The sequence below is a fragment of the Plasmodium brasilianum genome, chromosome 11 (assembly GCF_023973825.1).
Source record: "Plasmodium brasilianum strain Bolivian I chromosome 11, whole genome shotgun sequence".
Lineage (NCBI taxonomy): Eukaryota > Apicomplexa > Aconoidasida > Haemosporida > Plasmodiidae > Plasmodium > Plasmodium brasilianum.
In genome coordinates, this window is record NC_090124.1 from 1,176,118 (window position 1) to 1,192,032 (window position 15,915).

Consider the following 15,915-nt stretch of genomic DNA (forward strand, 5'->3'; position numbering starts at 1 on the left):
ATTATATATATATATATATATATATACCTTTCCTGCTAATGATATACTGTGTATATAATTATTTTATTATAATCCCTTTTTTTTTTTTTTTTTTTTTGTGAACATGTCCAAGTTTTAGTTGTGTACAGCTCTTTTGATTGTAAAATTGTTTGAGAAAAAAAAAAAAATTGAAACTTTTGACTTCATAGATAAATGTACAACTGTTTTTACTATTTCTGTGTACATATATAAACATATGTGTGTGTTTACATTCATGCATATATGTATATAATGAAATATACACAGATATATGTACATACATATGTATATATATACGTACAACGTATATGTAATTTTTTTTCCCCTTTTTCGTGGCTGTTAGAGAAAAAAAAAAAAAAAAAAGAACAGTTTCTATATTTTTCATCGTAATAGTTTCATTACTGCCACAAATGTTTGAGGAACATGTACACCTTTACGTTTGTTCATATGCATTTGTGATATATACAAATGTATGTACATTTTGTTACACATAACATAACGTTTGTAGATTTTGTTTTTCCTCCTCTTCTTTTCCCATTGCTATGTTTTATATCATTTTTTTTCATTTAATTCCACCGCTTTTAATTCAGCTTCATTTAATTCAGCATCATTGTATATAATTTAATTTTTTTTCTTTTAATTTTTTTTTTTTTTCTTTGTATAAATGGCAAATGAGGAAAGTATGACAGTGGCAACGATACTCATTTTATTAATTTTTAATTTTTTTAAAATAAGCTGTTTGAATATCAGCTATGATGATGAAAACAATAGTTATCATAGGTGTCATTACATGAACATTTTTAAGGAGCCCATATTTTATAACTGTTATATATTTAAGTATACAAACAATTTTAACAAAAATGAATGTTGCCAATTATATAGAAAACAAAGAATAGAAGACAAAAAAGCTCAGTTATATTCACTACAAGAAATACTAAAGAATACATTAAGTGAAGAAGATTTAAAAGATATTCAAAATCTTTTTCCTATGATCAATGATAAAGTGTTATCAGTAAATGACAACAAGAATTTTTTGTCACTTGGTAATAAAAATAGAAATATAAACGATATAGATGATTTGTTAATTGAATTTAACAATAGATATTTTAACTTAAAAGATATTAGAGTAAATATATTAAACAATAATAATAATAGTAACAAAATAATTAAAAATTATGATAGTTATTTTAATTATGTAAAGGAAGAAACCAATTTTTTGAAAAAAAAAGATGAGCTTTTACAAAATAGTCCTTTTTATAGTAAAACATGTTTTAAATCAATTCATGGAGAAAAGTGTATTAAAAAAAACAGTAAAGACATTGAAGAAACAAAGAATTTAGACATTGATGAAGATTTAGATTATGAACTATTAGAAGCACATAGGGGTGGAGATGAATATCTAACAAACGGTCACAACGAGGGGGATGGATATAACGAAAATGATCATTACAACAACAGTAGTAACAGTAATCATCAAAACACCGAAAACTATGAAAAAGGAAGATCAGGAAGAAACAGTAAGAATAATAATAAACAGTATAATGAATATGATAGCTTTGATGATAGTAGTAAATCATCTCCTACATCATTTTACAGTATGTCTAAAAATTTTGCTTTAGTTAATGTTCTCTCACAAAACCCAAGGAAAATAGTGCAAAAATATGTAGAATTTAAAGAACACTTATCTGACTCAAAGGAAAAATTAACGAATTTTTTTGATAAGGAATATTATAACACAACCCAAACATTAAGCGCAGTATTAGCTGATGATATAAAAAAGGCCGTTGAGGATAGTGAAGACCATGAAGAGGATTCTAATAATAATAATAATAAAAATGCTAACAATACCAATAAAGGGTTGTTTTCCTCATTCTTTGACGACTTAGTTTCTGTTTTTTATTTTCCGAAAAGGAACATAGAGTTATAACAGTAACATAATTTTTGCACCTCTGTTACATGTAATAACATTGTGTCTGTTTTTATCTCATTCCATATGTTTTCGTTAATCCGTGGGTACAAGGTATTACGTTATATATGTATAATATGTACATGCATATATATATACATATAACGTACCATTCCATTGATATATACCACCCATTTGACATTGTCTTGTTTGTAGCCTTTTTTTTATATTTTTTGAACACCAAAATTGTTTGTCGTGCTATGTTTTCGTTTATTAATTACACAATTCCTTTTTTCATTTTTTGCTATATCATTATTTTTTTATCTCCCATTTTTTAATCTTCTCAAATTTGTAGTCCGTCAAATTTGTAACTCTGTCAAGTTTGTGGTCCCTTCAAATTTATAATTTTTTCAGTATTTTTTTCTTTTTAAAATCATGTTTCGATAAAACGAAATTTTGTTTTCAAGTTACGCTTGTACATACATATATGCGCATGTGTATGTATGTGCATACATGTGTATATATGTGTATATATGTGTATATATGTATATATATGTTTTTATACGTATGTAACCCGCGGAGGCTGCTTTTTTTTTTTTTTTTTCATTTTTTAAATTTTCATTTTTAATATATTATCCTATTTTACTATTCTATTTGCATGTTATTAAAAGCTTATATCAGAGGCCCTTAAAATATAATACGAATAAAAAAATTTCAATTTTGAATGTCTCATTTGTTTAAAGTAAACTTTTTTTTGTTCCTAATTAATATGTAATAAAATGTCCTAAGTGAAAGGACACATATGCAAAGAACAAAATATACGAGAGAAAAAGGTAAAAAGTATGGATATGCGTACCCATATAAGGCGCATATATATGTATGATACCTACATATATGTGGGCTTATATTCATGCACGCCCATCTTTATATATGTGTGCACGTTGACAGAAATACAATGATAACAATCTCTACTAAACGAATCCATCGAAGACATACATAAAATGCTGGAAAAACGAATGGGTGATATTTAATATACTGTATAACATGGCGATTAACATGATGTTTAACAGGTTATGATATTCGCATGTTCCCCTACAGCAGCTAAAGGAAAACCAGTGATGATTACAACCTTTGCAAAATTATTTTACATAAATTGATAAAAATATTCATTCGCTTGTATCAACTAGTTTTTTGCGAATTTTATTTCCAGCTGGTTTAGATATATAGTGTAGAGCTTTTGATAAATTGTTTCTTTTTTATTTTTTCTTCTTTTTTTTCTTTTTCTTTTTTCTTCTTTTTTTTCTTTTTCTTTTTTCTTCTTTTTTTTCTTTTTTTTTTTTCTTCTTTTTCTTCTTTTTTTTCTTTTTTTTTTTTTTTTTTTTTTTTTTTTTTTTTTTTTTTTTTTTTTTTTTTTTTTTTTTTTTCCCTTTCTTGCTCGCTCCGTGGTAGCTTTATCAAATTCGGAACAGAAAAAGTATGAACAAGGCTATTTCCGGAAAAACAGTTAAAAATTATTAGAGCTTAAACATCTTGTACACTTGATGCATGGAATAAAATAGTAACACAATGTCCTCATCTGTGTTGCGATCGTGTACATGACGATGCTCGCGTAGTAGTGATGACGCTGGAGGATTGGTCCTGATTTTGCCGTATCGTGCATGATCGGAGTGCCCGGTCCGGTCGCATGGCCCAGCGCGATGAGGCGAGGATTTGTTGCGGCAGGTCTGCAGGACATGGCTGTGATTGATTGTTGTCTTGGATTGAAGCACTCGCGTGTATTCGGGGCGCTTTCGGCGTCTGATGATGTGTGTCCACCGCGGGCGTTGGTCTAAACGAATAATTGCAAACATGTACGAAATTAAACAATGTATAAAAAAATGTGCAAAATGTAATATATGTAAAATATAAACGAAGCAAAAATGCACAATACAAAGAATGCTAAATTTTGTCGATAACGGGGGAAAAAAAAAAAAAAAAGAAAGAAGAAAAAAGAAAAAAAGAAAAGGCATCTTCCTAGTTAGTATCCCATTTTGGTAAATATTATCGAAAATACCTGGTTTAAAATGAGAAAATGAAATTATTTCCCATTTTAATAAAGAACACTAAGATTTTGAGATTGAATTGTAGGAGTGTTCAGAATAATAGTTATATAAGTAAAAACAGGAATAATTATTATTATCATTCCATAAATTACAATTATTTGTTTCATATGTTAAATGAGAAAAAGGACATATCTGAAGAAATAAAAGCGTTACATTCCTTGCTTGCGATCTTATCAAAATATAAATATAATAACACATTAAATACATGTATCAATAATAACGATTTAGTTGTATTAGATAGTAGTGAATGTAATATTACACTGGATAAATGGAAAAGGTTTATAAAAATTTATTTAAGTTGGTTTCCTGAAATTAACCAAGACAAGTACAAGTCTAAGTGTTTTTCTTTACCTACAAACTTAACAATTCATGTGGTTGTGCCTGATGGAGATGCAAATCTTTGGGGTATATTAGAACAGTTTGATAACTACAAGTTTTCTAAAATTTTGGGAAATATAAACAAAAAGGCGGAATGGAGTAAGGGGGAACGAATTGATGATGAACTAACGAATGATAAATTAAAGAAAGATGAGCCAGCGAACGATGAACGAACAGATGCTGAACGAACGAACGATGAACGATCAAATGCTGAACGAACGAACGATGATCATAATCAGAAGACAACTACCTATGACAAGCGGCAGAATGGGAAGTCCATGTGCCCAAGCAACCAACAAAGACGTGCATATCTTAACGCAAGAGATACAACATTTATCATTGGTGAGACAACGACTGACAAAGTCAATACAGGTAGAGGTATACAAATGATGATGAGTAAAATGAAAAAAAAAGATTGTAAAAAACAAACCTATGTAACAAGTAACCTACAAGGAATCAACTCTAATGAAGACATAATAAGCAGTAGTAGAAAAAATATATCAAAAAAAAAAAAAAGAAAAAAAGAGGACATGGTAAGTAATTATGTAATAAATTATTCCATTAAAAAGGATGTAAATGGAGCTTATAGTAAAATAGAAGATATGAAAATTTCTCAAAAGAGTAATAGGGAAAACCCAAATGATGAATATAATTTTAGCAAAAATTATAGTCCGAACTACATCTATGAGTGTAAGAGAGAGCGCATCTTTTTCTTTACTGTTAACCTGAACGAGCTGAAAAACAATGAAAAACTGATTCAAAAGCTAAGTGAGTGCATGCATGCAAATTTTGCAAATACGGGGGAACAAGAGGAAAATTCTCATGATACTATTCAGCCGTTCTTATACGTTATGTACGATTACAAAACGCTAGTACACGTATTTAAAATTTTAAATGTTGAACTACCAATCATTAGTAACGTATTTGATATTTATATTGTAAGCCCACTACTGCAATTAGTTCAAAGAGGAGAAAAATTACAAAATGTGTTTAGTGCATATTTAACCGGAAGAATGCATGAACAAGTAAATCAGAAAGTGAATGACGAAATAAATTATAAAGTGAGTAACGAATTAAATGAGAAAGTGCATGACAGAGTAAACGAAACGACATATGCCACGAACGAATTCACAAGAAGTGTACGACAATATTTTTCTTACTTTTCAACAATGCCTCCAGAATTTTCGGACGTCCTTTCAGGAAAATATGGAATTTTTGGTTGGGGGAAATATCAAAAAATGAAGGAAGAGAAAAGCAGAAAGGGGAATAGAGAACGTAGCAATAAAAGAAGTGATAAAGTAAGGGTGAAACAGTACACAGAATGGAGTAACAACAATAAATGCAATGGCGCTAAGGAGGTAGGTGTAGAAGTAGAAGCAGATATGGAAGCAGACGTAAAAGCAGAAGTGGAAACAGCCGTAGGAGGAGTTGCAGCTTCAGGTGCAATCGTAGAAGAAACAGGTAAAACCTCCTCCTTGGTTAAATGCGCAAAGAAGAATAAGCCGAGTAAAGAAAAAGAGAATCGCTTGAGCTTTACGCCAGTGCATGTGGAAGACTTAAAGAACATTAAAAAGATTGCATTCAGAAATAAAAGAAGTATACAAGATATAACCAAAGAGGACATGATATGCTATTGCATTACACGAAATTGTTGTCTGATTGATATGTTCAATTATTTAATAAGCAAATTTGAAGTGAATAAAAATTTGTTAAACATTTATATAAAAATAGAACAATCGTTAATACTGTGTATTAGTGAGATTGAGAAAAGTGGAATTTTTTTAAACCAGAGAAAAATAATTGAAATTCAAAAAAATTCCGAAAATCCACAGATATATAAAAACGAAATAGAAGAATTATGTGAGTGCAACGTAAACTTGAATTCGTCTAAGCAGGTTTCTTCGTTAATATACAAACATTTGCTTAATCTTGTCTCTAATAGTCAAAGAGTCGGCATGGAAGAAGTAATTACAACTGGTGAGCTTGTGCAACGTGAACAAGTGAAAAGTGAAGGAGGTAACGAATACTACGATAATGAAAATGTAGATAACGTTGACCAGGATAGTAAATCTTTGAGTGAAAGTAAATCTTTGAGTGAAAGTAAATCTTTGAGTGAAAGTAAATTTTTGAGTGAAGGTAAAGCTCTGAATTCCTCTAATAATGATAAGAATGATTTTTACCATGGGGCTAAGGAAACATATAAAAATAGAAACCCGGTGAACAACGTCATAAGCAGTGAATATGCTAATCTGAACAGTAGCATGGTCGGGAAAATAAAAATGTCTAGTCTTAATAATACGATAAACGAAATGAAAAGAAATAAAACCCTTCAAACAAATAATAAAATGTTGAAACTTATTGTAGATGAAATAGAAAAAAATATGTACATAGAAAAAAATAAAAAAGAAAAAATTAAAAAAATTATTAATAATGTAAAATTGTATAGAGAGTCCAAAAAATTATTTCAGAATTATATTGAAAATTTGCCGAAATATATACAAAAAAATACGAACAAGATTCACTGCAATTTCAATCAGATAGGTGCATCAACTGGTAGGTTATCTTGTGATCAACCCAACCTGCAGAACATTCATTCGAGATTTCGCTGTGCTATATCGTTACAGGGAGAGGGGGGAATGAGTGGAAACGGGATAGATGGACACATGATGAGCAAGGAAGAGAGGAGTAGTAACCGGATGAGCAGGGATGGAATAAACGGAGGAACACGTGGACAACTGCACCAGGAAGGTTCCAAAACATTAAGCGAAAGGCACAATGCACATGAAAATGAAGAAGCAAATGAAAGAGGAAACCCATTAACGATGAACCATGCACAAATTTACGAAAAACAAAATTTGATTACTTTTGACTATAAACAAATGGAATTGTTTGTTATGGCTTATCTAAGTTTTGATTTGCACCTATTGAAGCTGCTAAATTATAGTGATGTTTTTGTCGAAACAGCTAAAGTACTATTCAATTCAAATGAAGTAACTAGCGAATTAAGGAGGATGACAAAAACAGTAATTTATGGAATATTATATGGTCAAACCGAAAATGGGTTAGCTAAAAGTTTATTAATAAGTGATAATTTAGCTAGTAACTTAATTGATAGTTTTTTTAATTATTTTCCCAATGTATATAAATTTCTGCAAATGCAAAAGGTATTAGTTAAAAATATGAATTGCGTTTATACATTAATTGGAAGAAAAAGAGTTATACCTCCAACTTTAAAAAATAAATTTAGAATTAGTATGAACACACCAATTCAAGGATGTGCAGCAGATATTATGAAATTTTCTTTATTATCTTGTTTTTCTATTTTATATCATAATATTTATAAAAATAGAAGGTTATTAAAAATTAATAATATTGACCCTTTATTAATTACTCAAAATGAAAAACATCTAAAAACAGCAAAATTAATATTGCAAGTTCATGATGAATTATTATTAGAAACTGAACAGACATCCAGTAATTTTATTATACAACTATTAAAACCTGTTTTAGAAAATTCTTTTTATAACTTAATTCATTATACTAATACAACTGATAGACTAATGCTACTATTTGATTATATGCATGATAATATTTCCATACAAACATACATAGAAAATTTTAAAATAATAAATAATCATAATTATAAAATGACTCCCAGTGATTCTAATGTGGAATTCTATAATTCGTCAAATAATATGAACACAGTCTTTCGAAAATTTAACTTTACCTTACCAGTTAAAGTGGAAACTGGCCGTTACTACAAGCAGTCCTCCTAACAGATCTAACATACAATACTCTAATTCTGCAAACGACATGTTTACTCAAGTACTGGTGTGTTTTCCCTTTTATTAGAAGCATCTCCTTTGTTTTTATAGCTTATATGAAGCATGTCAAAATGTGCATGTGCAAATGCGAGTGTATGTATACATAGGTATGTATATACATACGGCGCGCACATACTATTACCCCTTTATTTTATTATTTATTATTTAATATTGTTTATTTATTTATTTGTTCATTTTTTTATTTTTTTTTTTTAATAAAACTCGTTAAATAGTTCATTATCTATGGAATTTTCAAAATCGTTTTGTAATAAATTTTCCTTTTCATAAGGGGAAGATGCTCTCTTTTGATTGCCTTTATTTTTGAATGTATAATTTAATGAGTTATCTACTTCTAACTTCTTATTTAAGTCGTTGTTTGTGTCTTTTAATAATTTATTTTCTTCCATTAACTTACTAAAATTGGAGTTCAATTCATTTAAGCTCGACGTAAATTTTTTTAGTTTCCTATTTAAAAATTTATTTTCATTTTTTAATTTTTCCATTTTCTGTAATAGTAATTTATTCCTATTTTCCAACTCTTCAATCTTTTTATGCTTCAATAAAAGAAGGTCCTTCTCCCCTTCATTTATATATTCACTTAAGGAGCAAAAGTTCATGTAGTTTCTTCTTGTCAGCTCCTTTAGGTAATATTTGCAATTTGGACATTCCATACCAAATGCCACTAATAAATCTTCATCAATATCATTTATTTTGGCTAATTTCTCATCAATATTATCAGTATGAATAAAATTAATATTTTCATTAACATTAACTTTGTTTAAATAGATATTATTACAATTTGTACTATTTTCTGTGTTCTCAATACTAACATGTGAACTCAACTCCTTTGTATCATTTACCAGTCCACTATGTTTTAAGGTCTTTTTTTTTTTTGAAATACTACTGTCTGTCAATTCATTTGGTAGCAGCGCCTCATTTAGATCTTCTGGAGATGGGAAAATGTCCAAATAACTATTTATGGATATATTACTATTAGAAACACTTTCAGCTTTTCTCTTTTTCTTTTTTTCCCGTTTGTGCAATTTATCTCTTTTGTTATCATTAAATATGTCCTCAAGAAACAACATATCATCATTCTTTTTAGATTCATTTATTGCCTTGTTTTTTCGTATTTTTTTCATATTAGGAGTTTTGCTCTTTTGTCTTCTTCTACTCGGTATTTCATTATTATCTTGTGAAACGAAGAAAGGTGTTCTATCCTCTATTTCATCTAATGTATTTTTCTTTATATTATCCCTCTGATTTATTCTTTCATCATTTTTATCATTATTCCTCCAAATTATTTTCTCATCCCTTTTTGCACATCCATCATTGTTGCTAATCATCATAATATCAAGCATATCGAATGAAAAACTTGCGTTTGTATTATCATTTTCCATTTCTTACCTATGATCTTACCAAAAATAAAATAAAATAAAAAATAAAATATTGAAATAAAATAAAAAATAAAATAATGAAATAAAATAATGAAATAAAATAATGAAATAAAATAACGAAATAAAATAACAAAATAAAATAATGAAATAAAATAACGAAATAAAAATAAAAATACAACACGCATAGTGTTGGGAATCTCACAATATTTCAGTCTGCTATGCCCTCATTTTAAATTGGTAATTTGTACCCATGGGTAGTTCAATCATATGTATAATAATTTTACCTGTTTCAATGCATATATATACATTTTACATTAATACATATGTATACATTTTTGCATCCTTATCCATTTGACGTTGCCTTTTACGTCATACTAGTTAATCTATGTTCTTGGGATTTTAAATCATCATTTGTTCCGAATTCTCAAGGACGGGCGAAAAGAGCAGACATGCTAATACAGACAGACATACATAAATGCATATATTAATGTGGGCATACAAAGTTATGTACTTATATATTTATCACTTAGTCAACATTTAAACATTCCCATTTTCCAATAACTTTGAAAGAATTTTATTTTTTTTTAGTATATGCATGCCAATTTAAATGAAAAAAGAAATTCCCATAAACAGTTGAAGTTCTGATGGAAAAATGACTACTCTTATAATTTATAAAAAAATGGGTTTTTTAAAATATTCATTGCATTATAGAACAACAATTTGCTTATTAAAAAAAAAAAAAAAATTAAAATGTTAATTTAATGTTATTTTTTACTTTTTTTTTTTTTTTTTGTCATTTACTAAAATTTTTTAAAATTTTATTATACATACAACATATATGTAAATATATATATATGTATATATATATAAGCTTGTACTTACATATACACAAACAAGTATCCCTCTTTGAAGCAAACAAAAAATGATAAATTAAAAAGAGCTTCTGATTTATGTAAAAACAAAGATACACAATAAAAATATGAGACAAATGGAATTAATATGAGTAAATGAAAAGTTTATAGCACATGGGCCATATATACATATGTATACACCCTACGAACATACAGAATATATTTAAATATAAAAGCACGTACAAAAAAAAAAAAAAAAAAAAAAAAAAGACTATTCCCTTTTAACATTTCTTAAAAATTTGAATAATAAAAAATTAATGTTGCCATCTCCAGCATATGCATGAAATATATGATCCGAACAATGGAGAGATATTTTATTTTCTTTATATGATTTTCGAAAAGAACATAAGGGTTCATCACTGTTATAATTATTTTCACAATTACAAAAAGTAGACTTGTCAGTTTTTTTGTTTATTGCATAATCTAATGTATAATTTAATCCTTCCAAAAAGGGTATAATTTTCAAAAAAATTCTGGTATAAAAAAATCTTAAAAAAAATGGTTTTGCCTGAGAATTTTTTTTATTTGAAATAATTTTAACTTCAAATATTTCGGAAAATAAATAATAATGGGAAGACAAATCAAGCATTATATGATAAAAGGTAAAAATAAAAATGGCAAAAAGGAATCCTAACAATACATCAGATGTATAATGTATAAACCCAATAATTATGAATGCATAAATAACGCAACAAAAAAAAGATATAATTATTTTTAATAGGATATTGTTCATATAACAAAGAGAAAACAATAAAAATATCGTTGTTGAAAATGAATGACCAGATATAATTAAATCTGAACATACATAAACTAAATTCATATTTATTTTAATTATTTGTAATAAATTAAATGCTAAATTCCCTTTTTCTACAGGCAAACATGTCTCTAACGTTGCAGGTAAAGAAGTGACATATATAAGTATGCCCCTTAAAATATAAAAAAAGCCAAGCATATATAAAAATCGACAAACAATAGCTAAGGATAGATATATACTGTTAAATAAAATTAATTGAAGAAATGCTAGTGTTAACACAGCTATTAAATTATTTGACAAATTATAGGAAACCCATGTTGGTGGTTCTTCAAAAAAACTGTGTATTCGATCGCTTAGCGGTTTTGTGTATCTTTTATAGTACGAGTCACTATATATCATTAAAAAACCTTGTATAATCAATGAAATCAATAAAAATATTAATGCGAACATTAATTTCATAAGTAATATCTTAAACAATTTCCATTCAGTTAACTCCTTTTTGTCATATATTGTTTCTTTTAGTAATATAGATATGTTACTCGTCTTCCGCTCAATATTTATTTGATAATTATTTGTTCTAGTGTAATCTTTGCTATCTTCATTTTCTGTTGACGCAAAATCATAATTTTTGTCTAATTTGTCAATGTCCATTTTGGCTTTTCTTCATTACAAAAATTTTTCCCTTTTGTGCTTTCGCTCGTTTGTCTTTTTCCCTTAGTCCTTTTGCTTATTTTATTTTTTTTTTTTTTTCAATTATTCGATAATTTATTTACTTGGGAAGAACAAAAGAGGAAAAAAAAAAGAAGTAAAAAAGAAGAAAAAAAATGACAAAAAAATGACAAAAAAATGACAAAAAAAAAAAAAAAAAAGAAAGCTTATAATTAAATCATTCCTTAAGCAGTATTACGTATGCATGCCTTATTATATGTACTACAAATTTTACAATTTTGTTTCCGAACAGTTCATATTTTTGGTATATACAAAAAACAAGCCCTGTAGAGCTGAAGTTTGCTTTTTTGTTTTTGTTTATATATACATATGTTTATACTTATATACGTATATATATATATATATATATATATATATATGTGCGTATGTATATATATATATTTTTTTTTAGGGGTATATTTGTATATATACAGGTGTATGTATACATGTGTGTATATACGTATGTGCGTATTTACATATTACACATTTATAAATTTATATTTTTATGTGTAATACACATATACAAAAAGTTAGCCCATGCAAAAAAAAAAAAAAAAATACATATTATATAATAATTATATATATATATATATATATATATATGTAACGTTTTTGAAGTCTTATATTTTAACAAAATAGAAGAGGCAAAAAATTGTGTAAATCGAAAGGAAATGCATAGATTAATGCTTCATAATAAGCCTATAAAAAATTAGGTTATTATATGTACATATATACGTAAACATTTATATGATAACATTAACGACATGTTTTATTTAGACAAGCATATTTTGTAATGTAAACATTTAAAATGAAAATTAAAAAGGGTTTAATTTAAAAGAAATTCATAAAAATGTCAAATAAATCAAAAAGGAAGTATATATATACATTAAGAATGTATGAGTATATATATATTCGAACACATAATTGTATGAATATATATTAACTATAATGACCAAATATGAAAAACAAAATAAAAGAAAAAATTATATGAAACATCGAATATTAATTTTAAAATACATCAAACATGATATTAATTATTAATCATCTCAACAAACTTTTTTGTCTTCTTTCATTGTGAGAAAGCGTTTAAAATAAAAAAAAAAAAAAAAATTAATTACATTTTATGAATTGTTTTGAAAAAATGACAAATAAATTGACAAGCTTGCATTGATACATATATATATAAGCAATAATATATATACGTAAATATAGTAATATATATGCGTATATGTAGAAATATATATGCATACATGTACAAGTATATATGCGCATATATAGTAATATATAAGCGTCTGCATAGTAATATATATACATAAGTGGCTTCACAAATTAATTCTTATTTCTTATTCCGCGATTGCATTTAATTTTATGTAGTATATATTTTATGGTTGATAAACTAATGGTCCCGTTTCCTGCATATGAATGATAAAAATGTTCGCTAAAATCGTAGTATTCTTCATTGTTCACAGATTTTTTTCGAATTATTAGACTTTTTGAATTCACTGGTTTGCATGGACAAAAAGAGCTCTGAAGAAAAAAATTTAGATAAATAGGTTGCACATGTTTTTATCTTAACATTCTTACATAATGCTAACAAGCGGCAAATGCGTTCTCACGGGAAAAATTTATGCGCTCATATATACATCTATATTTCTTTGTACATATATATGAGTATAAATGCTTATCTTCGCGCATGCTCATACACAGATATATATGTATGTATTTATGTACTTATATATACATAGATATATACTTTGCAGACTTACCCATTCTTTATCATACGAGACCGCGACGTTTAATCTGTGGTCAAGTGCCTCTAAATTTCCGATTAACCAGATGAACAAATTATGCAACTTACATCTATCAGTAAAAGATCCTAAATACCCAGAATTCTGGAAAAAAAAAAAAAGTAAAATGAGGGCGACAAAATGAAGGGAAAATATTACTATAAGTATAAGACAAATGAGGCATATATGAATCATGCAAAGGATGTTTAAATAACTTAAATTTTATTTCTTTATGGTGCGTTTTTATCTCTCCCAATGCATTTAAATAAAACTTTTCATTATCATAATCGTTATTATTATTATTATTATTATTATTGTTCTTTTCATTTTTATCACAATCGTTATTATTATTATTATTATTATTATTGTTATTTTCATTTTTATTATTATTGTTATTTTCATTTTTATTATTATTGTTATTTTCATTTTTATTTTCAGTTTTATTTTATTTTTTTGTGTGTATGTGTCTGGACCTCAAAATTTCCTCATTTATTTTCCTGTGTTAATAATACCTTAGCATAAAAGGATCTATGTATGGCATACCGTTTGGCGGCAATGTCGAGTATCCAATGATATACGAGAAAGAAGGATGCTCCGAATACATACCCCATTAATACATCCACTGTGTAATGAAATCTCGATATTGTTATTACAGCATATATACATAAACAATAAAAGAATATAACCACTTTTATATAAACATTTTTATCATAAAAAAACCAAAAGTATTTCAATATAGTTGTAAAAGCCGTATGCCCAGAAATTACTAAATCAGTACACTCATATACTTGTGATGTAATTATTAGATATGCTGCGTGTAAATTTTCAAATAAGCTTTTATTCCTTAATGGTTGACATGTAGATATAGGGCAAGGTAAAGTGGTAACATATATAAATATAGATCTTACACAATAAAAACAAGATAACATCAATGTCAATCTAGTAAACATAGTTACTGATAATAAAAAGGGAAAAAACAATCCAAACCTTATCAGAGTAAAAATTAAAAGAAATAAAATGCATCCATTAATAGTTCTTGTATTCAAGTAAGGAGGTAACTCATTAAATATTTCATGAATTCTATCTTTTAAGGGTGCATCTCCCATTGTATAATTACTGTCACTTAGTATTATAAAATAGCATTGCATTAGTACTCCAAATATACCTAATAATAGTGCATAAAATAAACGAATATAAAAAACTCTATATATTCTTTTTCTTGCTGATGAGTTTTTCACTTGTTTCATTCCTATGTTGTCATTACTCCCTGAGAAATAGTCGTCTAAAAGGTGGGAAAGTGTATGTACGCGTGTATGCATGTGTTTATGTACTGATGTATGTACGTGGGGATGCATTTTTCCTTTAATTTCAAGATCGAACGTTCCTTATATGCTATAGCAAAAGAACACACTACTCCTTCACTTTTTCATGAGCACATGTACGAAAAAATAAATACATGTATATTTTTGCTCTCTTTTTTTCAATGTCTTTTAATTACCCAAATTATCTATTAGATCATCATCTTCTATATCAGATGAGGTATACAGACGATCTTTTATTTTCTCTCCTTTATCTGTAAACGAAGCAATGCGCTTGCAGTCCTCATCATTTACATCATGAATGTTTGACTTATGGTTGTTAACTTTATCCTTATTAAAGGAATTTTTTACTTCAATTGAAAAATCGATATTTTCGCTTTTTGGTATGTTTGTATCATTTTCTCCAATGTTAGATGTTTTCTCTGTTTTATTATTTGATGTTCTGTTACTAAATGGAGAGCGTAAATTTTTATTTCTATCTGTCATTTTTTTTTTTTTTTTTTTCAAATTCCCTTTTATGTTATCTTCATATTGTAAAAAAAAAAAAAAAAAAAAAAACTCGTACTGAAGAAAGAGTGTTTCAAATATAGGAACAGAGAATAGCCAACGGATGTAAAAAATAAGAAAGAAAAAAGTTAGAAGAAAAAAAAAAAAAAAAATATAAAAAAAAATTCGATAAAAGAAGTAAAAAAGGGGGGAGAAAGAGAGAGACAAAAAAAAAAAAAAAATCAGAACAAAAAAAGTGAGGCCGAAAAAAAAAAAACAAAAAAAGCGAAGCAATAAAATAAAATAACATAAAAAGGAGAGGCAA

The 15,915-nt window shown here is 27.1% G+C and overlaps 5 protein-coding genes across 5 annotated transcripts; 2 read left to right on the plus strand and 3 right to left on the minus strand.

Annotated features, from left to right (window-relative positions):
* Positions 1 to 700: 700 nt before the first annotated feature.
* Positions 701 to 1,945, plus strand: MKS88_003719 (uncharacterized protein; the record flags this gene model as incomplete). The annotated part of the gene is made up of 1 exon (XM_067216837.1): positions 701 to 1,945. The coding sequence occupies one exon, from the start codon at positions 701 to 703 to the stop codon at positions 1,943 to 1,945; it is 1,245 nt and encodes a 414-aa protein (XP_067072531.1).
* A 1,637-nt stretch (positions 1,946 to 3,582) lies between these two features.
* MKS88_003720 (DNA polymerase 1) lies at positions 3,583 to 8,180 on the plus strand (the record flags this gene model as incomplete). The annotated part of the gene is made up of 2 exons (XM_067216838.1): positions 3,583 to 3,746; positions 4,052 to 8,180. 2 exons carry the CDS (start codon positions 3,583 to 3,585, stop codon positions 8,178 to 8,180), a joined length of 4,293 nt encoding a protein of 1,430 aa, XP_067072532.1.
* A 260-nt stretch (positions 8,181 to 8,440) lies between these two features.
* Positions 8,441 to 9,628, minus strand: MKS88_003721 (uncharacterized protein; the record flags this gene model as incomplete). The annotated part of the gene is made up of 1 exon (XM_067216839.1): positions 8,441 to 9,628. The coding sequence occupies one exon, from the start codon at positions 9,626 to 9,628 to the stop codon at positions 8,441 to 8,443; it is 1,188 nt and encodes a 395-aa protein (XP_067072533.1).
* Positions 9,629 to 10,747: 1,119 nt separating this feature from the next.
* On the minus strand, positions 10,748 to 11,941 carry MKS88_003722 (sphingomyelin synthase 2; the record flags this gene model as incomplete). The annotated part of the gene is made up of 1 exon (XM_067216840.1): positions 10,748 to 11,941. The coding sequence occupies one exon, from the start codon at positions 11,939 to 11,941 to the stop codon at positions 10,748 to 10,750; it is 1,194 nt and encodes a 397-aa protein (XP_067072534.1).
* A 1,386-nt stretch (positions 11,942 to 13,327) lies between these two features.
* On the minus strand, positions 13,328 to 15,590 carry MKS88_003723 (sphingomyelin synthase 1; the record flags this gene model as incomplete). The annotated part of the gene is made up of 5 exons (XM_067216841.1): positions 13,328 to 13,525; positions 13,765 to 13,890; positions 14,553 to 14,628; positions 14,773 to 15,067; positions 15,284 to 15,590. 5 exons carry the CDS (start codon positions 15,588 to 15,590, stop codon positions 13,328 to 13,330), a joined length of 1,002 nt encoding a protein of 333 aa, XP_067072535.1.
* Between the last annotated feature and the right edge of the window lie 325 nt (positions 15,591 to 15,915).